The sequence below is a fragment of the Bombina bombina genome, chromosome 3 (genome assembly GCF_027579735.1).
Source record: "Bombina bombina isolate aBomBom1 chromosome 3, aBomBom1.pri, whole genome shotgun sequence".
In the NCBI taxonomy this organism is placed as follows: Eukaryota; Metazoa; Chordata; class Amphibia; order Anura; family Bombinatoridae; genus Bombina; species Bombina bombina.
In genome coordinates this window covers 1,268,877,108-1,268,890,252 of record NC_069501.1, presented here as the reverse complement: position 1 = coordinate 1,268,890,252, position 13,145 = coordinate 1,268,877,108, and the positions used below count along the sequence as shown (strand labels likewise).

The following is a 13,145-nucleotide window of genomic DNA, read 5'->3' as shown; positions in this document are numbered from 1 at the left end:
TAGGTAACAATATCCTTATACTCTTACAGCCAATAGAAATACAGTACTGCATAAGAAACAAGTGCATCAGTCTGTCATTATGTCACTAGGTAACAATACCCTTATACTCTTACAGCCAATAGAAATACGGTACTGCATACGGTACTGCATAAGAAACAAGTGCATCAGTCTGTCATTATGTCACTAGGTAACAATATCCTTATACTCTTACAGCCAATAGAAATACAGTACTGCATAAGATACAAGTGCATCAGTCTGTCATTATGGCACTGGGTAACAATATCCTTATACTCTTACAGCCAATAGAAATACAGTACTGCATAAGAAACAAGTGCATCAGTCTGTCATTATGGCACTAGGTAACAATATCCTTATACTCTTACAGCCAATAGAAATACGGTACTGCATAAGAAACAAGTGCATCAGTCTGTCATTATGGCACTAGGTAACAATATCCTTATACTCTTACAGCCAATAGAAATACGGTACTGCATAAGATACAAGTGCATCAGTTTGTCATTATGTCACTAGGTAACAATACCCTTATACTCTTACAGCCAATAGAAATACGGTACTGCATAAGATACAAGTGCATCAGTCTGTCATTATGGCACTAGGTAACAATATCCTTATACTCTTACAGCCAATAGAAATACGGTACTGCATAAGAAACAAGTGCATCAGTCTGTCATTATGTCACTGGGTAACAATATCCTTATACTCTTACAGCCAATAGAAATACAGTACTGCATAAGAAACAAGTGCATCAGTCTGTCATTATGGCACTGGGTAACAATATCCTTATACTCTTACAGCCAATAGAAATACAGTACTGCATAAGAAACAAGTGCATCAGTCTGTCATTATGGCACTAGGTAACAATATCCTTATACTCTTACAGCCAATAGAAATACGGTACTGCATAAGAAACAAGTGCATCAGTCTGTCATTATGGCACTAGGTAACAATATCCTTATACTCTTACAGCCAATAGAAATACGGTACTGCATAAGATACAAGTGCATCAGTTTGTCATTATGTCACTAGGTAACAATACCCTTATACTCTTACAGCCAATAGAAATACGGTACTGCATAAGATACAAGTGCATCAGTCTGTCATTATGGCACTAGGTAACAATATCCTTATACTCTTACAGCCAATAGAAATACGGTACTGCATAAGATACAAGTGCATCAGTCTGTCATTATGGCACTAGGTAACAATATCCTTATACTCTTACAGCCAATAGAAATACGGTACTGCATAAGCTACAAGTGCATCAGTTTGTCATTATGGCACTAGGTAACAATATCCTTATACTCTTACAGCCAATAGAAATACGGTACTGCATAAGATACAAGTGCATCAGTTTGTCATTATGGCACTGGGTAACAATATCCTTATACTCTTACAGCCAATAGAAATATGGTACTGCATAAGCTTCAATTAGATACAAGTGCATCAGTCTGTCATTATGGCACTAGGTAAAGGAGATTTGGTTTTATTGCTAAATTAACAACAATAACAAAAAGAACTGACAAAGGCAAATTGCTCTACAGTAGGTTTCATCAGATTGACAAATTGATTTACCTGAATTGAACAGACACAGTTTGGATTTGCATCGTTTTTCTGAAAAACACAAGCATTATATGTTGTAATAAATAATTACTTCATTCATTAAGAGAAATATCAAATATGAATTAAGTCAAATAATGATAACAGGCTAATGATTAAAAACCCCTAATCTCATCATTTACCATTGCATGCTGGTAGATGTAGTTTTTTTCCTGCTTATTTCCTAGGGCTGTGAATTAGTTTGATATTAATTTTATCCTGAAAAAGCAGAAAGTAGGGGCCTAAACATAATGTTGCTCCATGGGGCATTTTAGGAGTGGCCCATATGGAAAGAAAAAGCATAAATGGATATAAGACCCAAAAATTGTATTTTGTGATTTAAATAGAGCATAGAATTTAAAATATTTTTCCAATGTACTTATTTTTCAATTTGCTTTGTTCCCATGGTATTATTTACTAAGTTGATACTTAGGTAGGTGTCAGGAGTACTGCAAGGCAGGAAATAGTTCTGCATCTAGTGTTCTTGCTAATGGATAACATTCTTGTAAAACTGCTGCCATATAGTGTTCTTGCTAATGGATAACATTCTTGTAAAACTACTGCCATATAGTGCTCTTGCTAATGGATAACATTCTTGTAAAACTGCTGCCATATAGTGCTCTTACAAATGTATAACATTCTTGTAAAACTGCTGCCATATAGTGCTCTTACAAATGTATAATATTCTGTAAAACTGCTGCCATATAGTGCTCTTACAAATGGATAACATTCTTGTGATCCATAATAGTGTTTAAATAGCCATAATGGCACCAAACAATTGTGATAAACACATAAATATCGCCACCTAGTGGTACAAAAAGTGAACAATTCACATAATATATGCAAAATTTGTATGCATCCATTATAACAAACTTTCACTTATATTTATGTTAAGAAGGAATTATTTTGGAATAGAGAATGAATTAATTCATTATAGATGAGTTTTAAACAATGTGTTTAAGATTTGTTATTTAATCTATGCAGCTATATTTTAAGGCTATGTATTTCAAATTGAGTCATTACCAAAACCGGTCCTTAGTAGTGTCGGAGAAAAGAGAAAATCATAAACCAATCATAAAAGCCGATTTTCGGCTTGTCTTATTGGACCTCACATATCATTCAATGTCAGGTATAACTTTCAATGCGGTGCGCCATAGGCTATGAATATAGGTGTGTTTGTGTTAACTATTCTCATTGGGTGTTCATTTGTTTACTTCTTGAATGTTGTCGATCTAAAGCTGATGGACAGCATATATATTTGCCAACATAATAGTCTAACTTGTCCTAATGAGGGAAATAGTATAGCTACAGGCTTTCACTTATATTTACATTAAAAGGGATTTGTTTTGGGATAAGAGGTGACTTAGCTGATTCTAGATACCTTTTAAACAGTTACTTCTAAACTTGCTATTTGTAAGATGAGTTTTATTCGATATTCATCTATCTTTATCTCTCTAATATATTGATGTGTATCTCAGGTGCGATTATACCTATGATGAGAAAGTAATTCCCATTCAGAGAGGCATCCCTTTGAGGACTCAGATATTATTTGATGAGATTGATTACTTCTATACCTTACCATATAAAGTTTAGTCTCATAGAGCGACATTAGTCGTTGTTGTAAACTGAGGGTAAATTATTTCTATATCTTGCCATTTAAACCATATAGTGTGTTATCTAAAAGGGAACATATTCATTAAATGAATAGAAATTTTCAGGTTGTGGATAGTTCGTAACTCACAATTACAGAAGAAAAAGAGACTTCAGAAGAGAAAGAGACTTGGGTTGTATAGAACGAGTTGTGTGAGCCATATAAAGCTAACAAAATAGGAGTTAGTGACCATATGTTTCTATGGTGTAGATGAGTACCAGGTACCTAACATTTGACATGTCGGTAGAAAAAGAGGCACTTTAGTACATTTTTTTGTGTGTAAACCCTATGTCAATTATAAGAGGAAATGACTCCTAAAAGTGAACCATGAAAATTATCTAAATACTGTAATTGATTTCTTTATATTCAGAATTGACGTTGTATGTATCCTAGACATATTCTGGGAATAGAGAGAGAAAAGTAGAGATGATCAGATGGAACATGTTTTATATCAAGACTCCTATTTAATAGTTGGGGATTAGTAGGATCAAACATATCCCCATGTTTATTATAATAAGATCCATTATCTCCAAGTAGGGTATAGTCTTTGAGAGAAGTTAAAAATGTATGATGAATCCTCTTTGTTGTTTCACCTTCAGGGGTAAATTCAGTCTGAGGTCTTAAAGAAAAGTTAAGTCTAAGTAAAGTTAAAAAGATGGGATAGATCTTCTTTGTTTTTTAACCCTCTGGGGTAGAGGCAATCTAAATGGAAAATCCATTTGGATTCTGTCGTTAATAGTTTCTTTTCATAGTTACCTCCTCTCCAGTTTTTGGTAACTTTTTCTATCCCAATATATTTGAGGTCCTTGATATTCCCTTGTGTGATATCCCTTTAAGACATTCCACTTCCTTTCTACCTGGCTATAAAACCTCACTTCCTACAGCACACCTTTGCTTGATTATTTTGTGCTGAAGCCTCTTGGACGTTTACCAGAACTCTGCAGCTAAGTCAAGTCACTACTTTGTTTGTTATTCTAAAGTGTTTTTCGTGTATTGTATTTCAACATTCACAGTCTACAGCAATCTTTTGCAACTAAACTGCTAACCTTGCTCTCTGGATTTCATCTAGCATTATTTTCCAACAGACATCGTTTTCAGAGACTGATTTCCACTCTCTGGTTTCAGAACTAATGTTACATCCGGTATCAATACGCCAGATGTAGTTCCGGCATACAATTCAACAGAGAGATGCTCACCTCACATCTATCTGGATGTACAGACAAACCGCAAGTATTTTCTAACATTTAGATGTACATTATTTGTCTGTTGTATCTGCATTTACTCACTGGAACCCCTCTGATAACTTGCAGGCTCCGTGATCTCTAACTGTCTAACCTTTGATGTAATCAGACATAAACTTATGAACTCACGCATTGAACAAGTTTATGCACAGATTCCAACGCTGCTCTCACAGATAGCTTAAGTGTTTCCAGCTGAGCTAAGGAAACATTACAATCCGGTTCTATTACTAGCAATATGATTTATCTCTCCTCTTGAAACATAATCTTGAGGATAATTTCTGACTTGAATAAATTGCTGGAAGTAGGTTCTCAGGTAATTAGTGGTATTACTCTGAATATTATTTCCAGCTACAAAATTTAGCTTAAAGCCATTTATTTGACAGCAAACATATTTCTTAACACTTTCATATATCATTACACCTTGATGTCTTGTTGAAAAATGCCTATATAGGGCTGTATCCATGTTAAGTTTTTCGATCAAAAGAATATGCTCTCTTATCCTGTCTTTCAGTGTTCTTGATGTTTGTCCCAAATACTGCAGGCCACATGAGCATTGTAACAAGTACACTACTCCTCTGTCTTGACATCTGATTAAATCTTGAATGTTATATTTTTCTTTCCTATTAAAAGACTGGAATTCAATCCACATCTACAAGCCTTACAGGTGTGGCAGGGGAAGAAACCTTTGATCTTTTTCCCAAATACATCTTTAGTTCCTGATTTCTTGTTTTTCTGTATGCTGGGCGCTAGTTTGTTCTTCAGATTATTCGTTTTCCTGTATACAAATTTTGGTTCTGTTGGTAATTTCTCTCCTAGTATATCATCGTCTTTCAATAATGCCCAGTGTTTGCGAAAGATGTTTTCGATAATATGTTTATTTTCACTGTATTCGGTAATAAGCGGAATATTGAGAATTCCTTCATCTTCTTCTTTTGTTGATTTTATTATATATTTAGTTAGTTCATTTCTCTCTATTCTCCTTACTTCTTCAATTCTCTGATCCAACATGTCTTCGTCATATCCTCTATCAAGAAATTTGGATTTTATTATTTGTGCCTGCTCTTCCCATTTGGACAGATTCGAACAATTTTTTCTCATCCTGAGGAGTTGTCCTTTAGGGATGTTGTTATTCCATTTTGGGTGGTGGCAGCTAGTTTTGTGGACATAGTTGTTGCTGTCCACCTTCTTAAAGTGGGTTGAAGTCTCCAATTTCCCTTCCTTTATTTCAATACATAGGTCCAGAAAATGTATTTCTGTATAACTCCATTCATATGTGAATTTTAAATTAGCCGTGTTCTTGTTCATTATCTTGATCAATTATTTAAGGTCCTCTAATGACCCTTTCCAGATAATGATAATATCATCTATATATTGGTGATAGAGAACCAGGTCCACGCTCGCTGGGCATGAGTCCCAGAAAATCTGTTCCCACTTTCCCATGTACAGATTAGCATAACTTGGCGTGAACCGGGTCCCCATCGCTGTACCGCAAATTTGTCGGTAAAATTTACCCTCATGGCAGAAGTAATTATGGGTTAGGATATATTTGATGCTATCTAATATAAATTCATTCTGTCTTTGTGGTGTCTCTGGATCTTTGTCTAGAAAGAAGTTTACTGACTCTAGCCCTTCTTGGTGCGGGATGCTCATTTATAGCGACATCACGTCACAGGTCACCAGTATATAACCATTCTCCCATTGTAGTCCTTCCAGAAGGTTCATTATGTACCCTTAAGAACGAGGGTAGTTGTTTGACATATTGTTGTAAATTTTTATCTACATATTCAGATAGGTTACTACTCATAGACCCTATCCCGGAGATTATTGGTTTTCCTGGGGGTTTATTCAAGGATTTATGTATTTTTGGGAGATGGTATAGGACTGTGGTTACTGGATAATTCACATTGATAAAGTTGTATTCTTTATCGTTCAGTATACCTAACTCCTTGGCCTTCTTCAGTAGATCCACCAATTCTTTTTTGTATGTATCTATAGGATTTTTGGTTAGCCCACAGTATGTATTTTTATCGCTTAGAATATGCTCATTTTCAAGTATATAATCGCTTCTATTCATGACAACAATTCCTCCGCCTTTATCAGCTGATTTTATGGTTAAGTTCTGATTGTCTTCCAATTTTTTGATGGGGCTTAGCTGCTTTTCTGATAGATTTTGTTTTTTCTTCTTATAAAAATACATGTGCAAAATTCTAACATAATTCATCAACATAATACAATACCTAGTTAAAAATAATTAAAAATAAAGAGGCTTATGTATCATAAATAGAACAACAACTAAGTGACACAGAGATATATGTAGCCATTAATTATGATCCTACACATAAGATTGAAAATGAGATCTCTAGTATTTTTTTTTTTTTTGTAATTTTTATTAAGGTTTACCAAGCAGTACAGAAAATAAAATAACATCCATCAATGTGAAACACTGATACATAAATTCAAACAACAACATTAGCCACATTGAATGGTAATCACATCATACAGTACAACATAACACGCCTTCTGGTTGAGAATGAGGGCCACTTTTGGACCCTTCACAATCCTGCAACTTATGGAAGGCCAATGATAAATATGGGGCCGCTTTCGGGTCCCATCTAAAAGGTAGAACCTAGTTTTATTTTTTATATAGGAGGATGGCCTTATAGGCCATTTATAGGTCATATATATAACACAATATTAACAGCTATAACTAACGAGCCGGCTTATGGAAGCCAGATAATGGCTGATTAAAATTTATAAAGTAGTCACTGAATATAAACCTGTACTATAAAAGTACAAAGGATTCTGGGCAGAAGTTTTACTTAGAGAGAGAGACTTAAAATATATATTCTGCATGTACAATACATTTATATCAGCTGTTATATGAAAATATGCTAAGAACACCTGCCTTAAGTTTACAAAAAGAAAAATGTAATGAATAGCAGGGTCCATTAGCTACAAGGTAAAGAATATTTAGTGCTTAGGTTAGGGCAGAGATTACCTAAAAAACTAACAATTCGGAGGAAGGCAAGTTATCAATGATAGGGCCACTTTTGAACCCTTGACTATAACTTAAAAAACGTATACATAAGATAAAAACTATTATATAACTAACGTAATTTATGAAACAAAATATATAGAAGGAGATCTCTTATTTTAGAAGGGGATTGTAGCAGAATGTCTAGGACTCTAGCATATCAAACCTTGTAACTTAGCTGTATTTGAGCCTTGAGGTGCTATATAGTATTATCAATTATTCCAAAAAATACACATAAAGGGGAGGACATTCCATACTATTAGATATACATAAGACACTTCCTGATGGGTAATAATATTGAAATCAGACACGTCAGGCCTCAGATACAACTATCATTATTTCTAACCTCCCTGTCAGACAAGGTAAATAGTATATAGTGAACAATAAGGGGAGCGAAAGGTTCCATTCAGACCTTTATATATAGTTACGCCAGCAATCTGAGTACTATGCAGGGTAGGTGCAAAATCCATTTATAACAGGAGTAACATGTACACGTATGAAAGAAAAAACTATACTATGGCCCATTGAATATAATAATCTATTGTATAAAAAGCATGAAGAGACTGTCTAAGCAGCAGGGATAGATAGTGTCTGTGAGCCTATATAGTCCCATTAATCAACAGATTTTAAAAGGTTAACCATTCTTGAGTGAAGACGCCTATGTTGTTATGAATTACCATATATAGATATGCTAAGCCAATTACAGCTAACAAACATGGAGTAAAAACATTTTTGTCCCAGAAATAACATACTAATAAAGACTGCTGTTACTATATACAATCAATTGTCAGAGAAATATGTACAATACTAAAATGTATCTATGACTTATATCATTTGACTGTTTTAAGTACATAGCGCCAAACTAAGCAACTAACTGCGACAAAATCTAGTCCTTGTCTTAGTCAGGCACATATTTTATAAGCTTAACATATAATAGGAGCATATACAAGATAAAAGAACCTAGATGCAAAAAGTGGTACATCATGTGTACGAACAGAAGTACATATAAGCGCTCATGAGAAAACGGACCAAACCATGAACTAGAAATGAGTACTTAGTGTCGGCAATATGCTTAGATATGTGTCCATCACTGAGCCCAACAACTAAGATAATAGGCCTCCTCCACTAACCAACACCGGCCCTGAAGAATCTGCAGAGTCCCAGTCTTTTCGGGAAATTAATCACAGCAAAGTGTGCTTTCTCTCTTAAAACTCTGTGTTGCAAGTTGAGCAGGACTGATCGGAAGACTAAACTGCAAAATAACCTGTGAGCAGTAAGTAACTTGGCGTTCCCTGGGTCCATGGTACTGCAGTATAGATCCATCTCTATTTAGGTAGGTTCCGCTTGACGTTTTCGGACCAAACAAATTTTGTGGGGCTGTGGGAGACGCCAAATAGTTAGGTATCCCTATTATATGGGCAGAGGACTTTCCAGCCTTATCGCCTAACGCAGTTGCTCCACTCTCCTTGTATTTCCCTAGAGGGCCGGCCGCACCCCCCTGGGACACAGCAGAAGGCAGAGATCTCTCACACATACTTGATTGTATGCAGGCCTGGCTTCCCCTCTCAGACGGTTCAGACATACTCTGTTGTATTTCCATGCCCGCGTCATCTGGCTCTGCTATAATCCTTTCTTCATGTACTGATGCCGCCTCCCTGAAGTGGGTGGACTCCATGAGGGACAAGAGACGGTCTAATCTATCACACATTTTGCATTCAAAGGAGGTCATCAGTTCTTCTAGGGACACATATAAATCCCCCATGTTCAATATTGTTGTTAGGCAGAGGATTTCAATATTCTCTGTTTACCCGGTTTCCAGGGCGGGGGGAGTTGAGCTCTCTCTTCTTAGAGGCCGCCAGAGAGTCTCAGCGGTCCAGTCTAGGAAGTCCTGTTGCATTGCGAACAATTTTTTTTATATGGTTCCAGTCAACAAAGTGTCCCCTATATTGTAAGGTATAAATTCCTGCTGGATGGCTTTTTAATCTCCAGATTACAGGCGGAGTGTAACACTGGATTACAGGGCTCCTAGTTTAGCGGCAATCTTGGACCATAGCCCGGACACTCCCCGTACCTGTGTTTTTGTGTTTGTGTGTGTCTGCTTTCTCGATCTCTAGTATTTTAACTCAGGCTGTGAAGGATAAGTTAATCTCAGGTGATTTAAAGGATTTTGTGCACATTAAGCACCCTATAATGCCTGTTATATATTGCTTGCCCAAAATTCATAAAAATGAGTCTAAGCCACCGGGTAGACCCATAGTGGCTGGCTCAGGGTAAATTTTCACTAACATTGCTGTTTTCCTTGATAAAATCTTGCAGCCCTATGTGGTTAAATCCTCTTCTTATATTAAGGATTCTAATGATTTTTTACAGAAACTTGAGGACCTTAACCTACAGGATCAAAAGGTTATTATGTTTACACTTGATGTATCAAGTTTGTATACGTCAATTAAACATACCAGTGGTATTACATCAGTTGCTAAAGTATTGGGTAGCGATAATAAGTATAATGTTGCTCAAATTCAGTTTTTCCTGAAATTATTGGAAGTTATTCTGTACATGAATTATTTTCTTTTCAAAGATACATTTTACTTTCAGAAAAAGGGTACAGCTATGGGATCCAATGTCGCCCCAACCTATGCCAACATATTTATGACTAATTATGAAGAATTGTTCGTATATGAACATATATTGCTCAAGAAGTATGGAGCTACACAGTGGCGCTTCATTGACGATGTGTTTGACATATGGAATGGCGACATTGGATCCCTAATTGACTTTGTTGATGATCTTAACAGATCAGTTAATGGCATTAAATTTACTTTGACGTGGAATGAACAGTCTATTCATTTTTTAGACACTTGCAATTACAAAGGAGAGCATGGGTTGAAAGATGATATATTTTTTCGAAGCCAACTGATAAAAATAACACGTTATTGTTTAACAGTTTTAACCCACCCTCCACCTTTAAGGCTATACCAAAAAGCCAACTTCTGAGAGTAAATAGCATTGTGTCAGACACTGAATTGAAAAAGATACATTTAGAACAAATGTCTAAAAATATCATGAAAAAGAGGTTATCCTATTGAACTTGTTCATAAAGAAAATGTTATTTCAATGCCTAACGAGTCTGTGCCCAGAACATAAAAGAAAAAAACTAAGATGGACAGATCGGTCTTTGTGTCTCAATACAACACTAGAAGAAGCCAGATGAATAGAATCATACGGAAATACTGGCATATTTTACAGAAATGCCATCCAGGTATTAATGCATTTTTAGAATTCCTGATGCCAGCTTACAAAAGAGGCCCTAACATTAAAGATCAGTTAGTTAAGGCTGATGTGGGCAGCAGCAAATGTACTCAGAGAACCATTACGGGTAGGACACGTATAGGATGTTTTCCTTGTTTATCATGCATTAATTGTAACGCCATGATTAAAGGAGATACAATTTTCTACCCTTATACGGGTAAAAAATACATGATTAAAGAATACCTTACCTGTAGATCTAAATTTATCATTTATGCTATTAAGTGTCCATGCGCTCTTTTATACATTGGCCAGTCAACTCAAGAGGCGCGAGAAAGGATTTCTAAACACAAGTCAAACATTAGATGTGGAGACAAAGATGCCCCAGTTTCCTCTCATTTTTTAAAAGCGGGGCATAACATTAGTCAGCTCCGCTTTATTGGTTCATATGCCCAGAAGAGGTGGCGATAGGGAGACTTTGTTAAGTAAGTGGGAAACCTTTTGGATTAATGAATTGAATACTCTTTGGCCTAAAGGCCTTAATTAGGGAATGTAACTGGGCAGCTTTCTAGTAGACAATAGATTTTTTGTCTAATTTTTTCTCATTTTCTGTGTATTATTTAATTTGACCACTAAATTAATATCTAAACATCCAATAGGTTTGTAATTTATTAGCATATCTATTATTATTATTATTATTATTATTTTTTATTAACCTTTTTCATACTGAGTATTCATATATTTGACAATTAAATATATATACATTTTTTATATATATATTTTTGGATAGATGATTAATTTAATTGTGATTATCTATATGTAATTTGATTCATATTTGTTGTATATATAAATGTTTATTTTTAATTATTTTTAACTAGGTAATGTATTATGTTGATTAATTCTGTTATACTTTTGCACATGTATTTTTATAACCACTAGGGGGAAGTGTTGCATTAATTTTGTTATAATGGATGCATAAGAATTTTGCATATATTATGTGAATTGTTCACTTTTTGTACCACTAGATGGCGATATTTATGTGTTAATCACAATTGTTTGGCACCATTATGGCTATTTAAACACTATTATGTTCACTATGTGTCAAGCTTGAAAAAAAGGCTAACTGTCAGCCTGAAACATTGCTTTTGTGGACCCTGTATAAGCAATAAAGGTTGTTTTATATATCACAGCTGGAGAAAACTCTTTTGTGTGTATACTCCAGAAATGGGCCAGCTCCTAAGCTTACATCCCTGATTTTCAACAGGAAAAAAATGAACAATTACACTTTATTAAACATATATACAAAACAGACATTACCATAAGTGTGATGTGGTAAATAGCTAAAATTCCAATTTATTCAAGACTATTTATCCACCATCCACCTATTATTAAAACAGAGGATACAAATGGCTATTAGAAAGATGGGAACAATCACTTCCAACGTTCTAGGGTTCAGTAGCCATATATATGTAACATCTCACAGTTAAAAAATATATACAGAATAGGGCTGATGGACCTAGTAAGCATGTGTCCAATCTGATTTAGAATGGGGATAAAGCTTATTGGCAGATATTTAAAGGTCATACATATGAATTTGCACCAGTATTCACACTGACTGCAAAGTGAGCTGTGTGCTCAAAAGTGTCCTCCTGCCTACGTACTGCTCAGATTGAACAGCTTTAATCCCTACAAAGTTAACTCCATACTAGTAATTCATTCACACAGCACATACATATTGTAGATACACACAGGTGGATATTGATGAAGTTACTCTCAATTGCAGAGCTGTGCCCCACATACGATGTCTACAAGAAATATTGTATTAGGCATACCCTAATATAAGGCGTCAAATATGTAGCAGAGTTGTAATACAAAACAGATCGTAAGTGAGCACTTTGTATTGGCCCTTTAATAAGACGTGACTTCGTTGTAGTGACGGAAACGCATCGGAAGGCGGGGCCTGGTACTTGGCATGTCCTAAACAAACTAACAAGACATAGCAACTTATTAGCGGCTTTGCTCTAACAATAACCGCTATAGATACATACTACTTGATATTTTGTTGGGCCAATACAAAGTGCTCACTTACGATCTGTTTTGTATTACAACTCTGCTACATATTAGACGCCTTATATTAGGGTATGCCTAATACAATATTTCTTGTAGACATCGTATGTGTGACACAGCTCTGCAATTGAGAGTAACTTCATTAATATCCACCTGTGTGTATCTACAATATGTATGTGCTGTGTGAATGAATTACTAGTATGGAGTTAACTTTGTAGGGATTAAAGCTGTTCAATCTGAGCAGTACGTAGGCAGGAGGACACTTTTGAGCACACAGCTCACTTTGCAG

At 35.4% G+C, this 13,145-nt stretch overlaps 1 protein-coding gene across 3 annotated transcripts in view; it reads right to left on the bottom strand.

Annotated features, from left to right (window-relative positions):
* Nucleotides 1-13,145, bottom strand: part of ART1 (ADP-ribosyltransferase 1) — a 136,759-nt gene that overhangs the window by 28,413 nt on the left and 95,201 nt on the right. For all 3 annotated transcript variants that reach the window (XM_053708813.1, XM_053708816.1, XM_053708815.1), the window contains exon 4: nt 1,594-1,632. In XM_053708813.1, the coding sequence (XP_053564788.1) occupies nt 1,594-1,632 (39 nt within the window). The remainder of the gene's footprint in view (nt 1-1,593; nt 1,633-13,145) is intronic.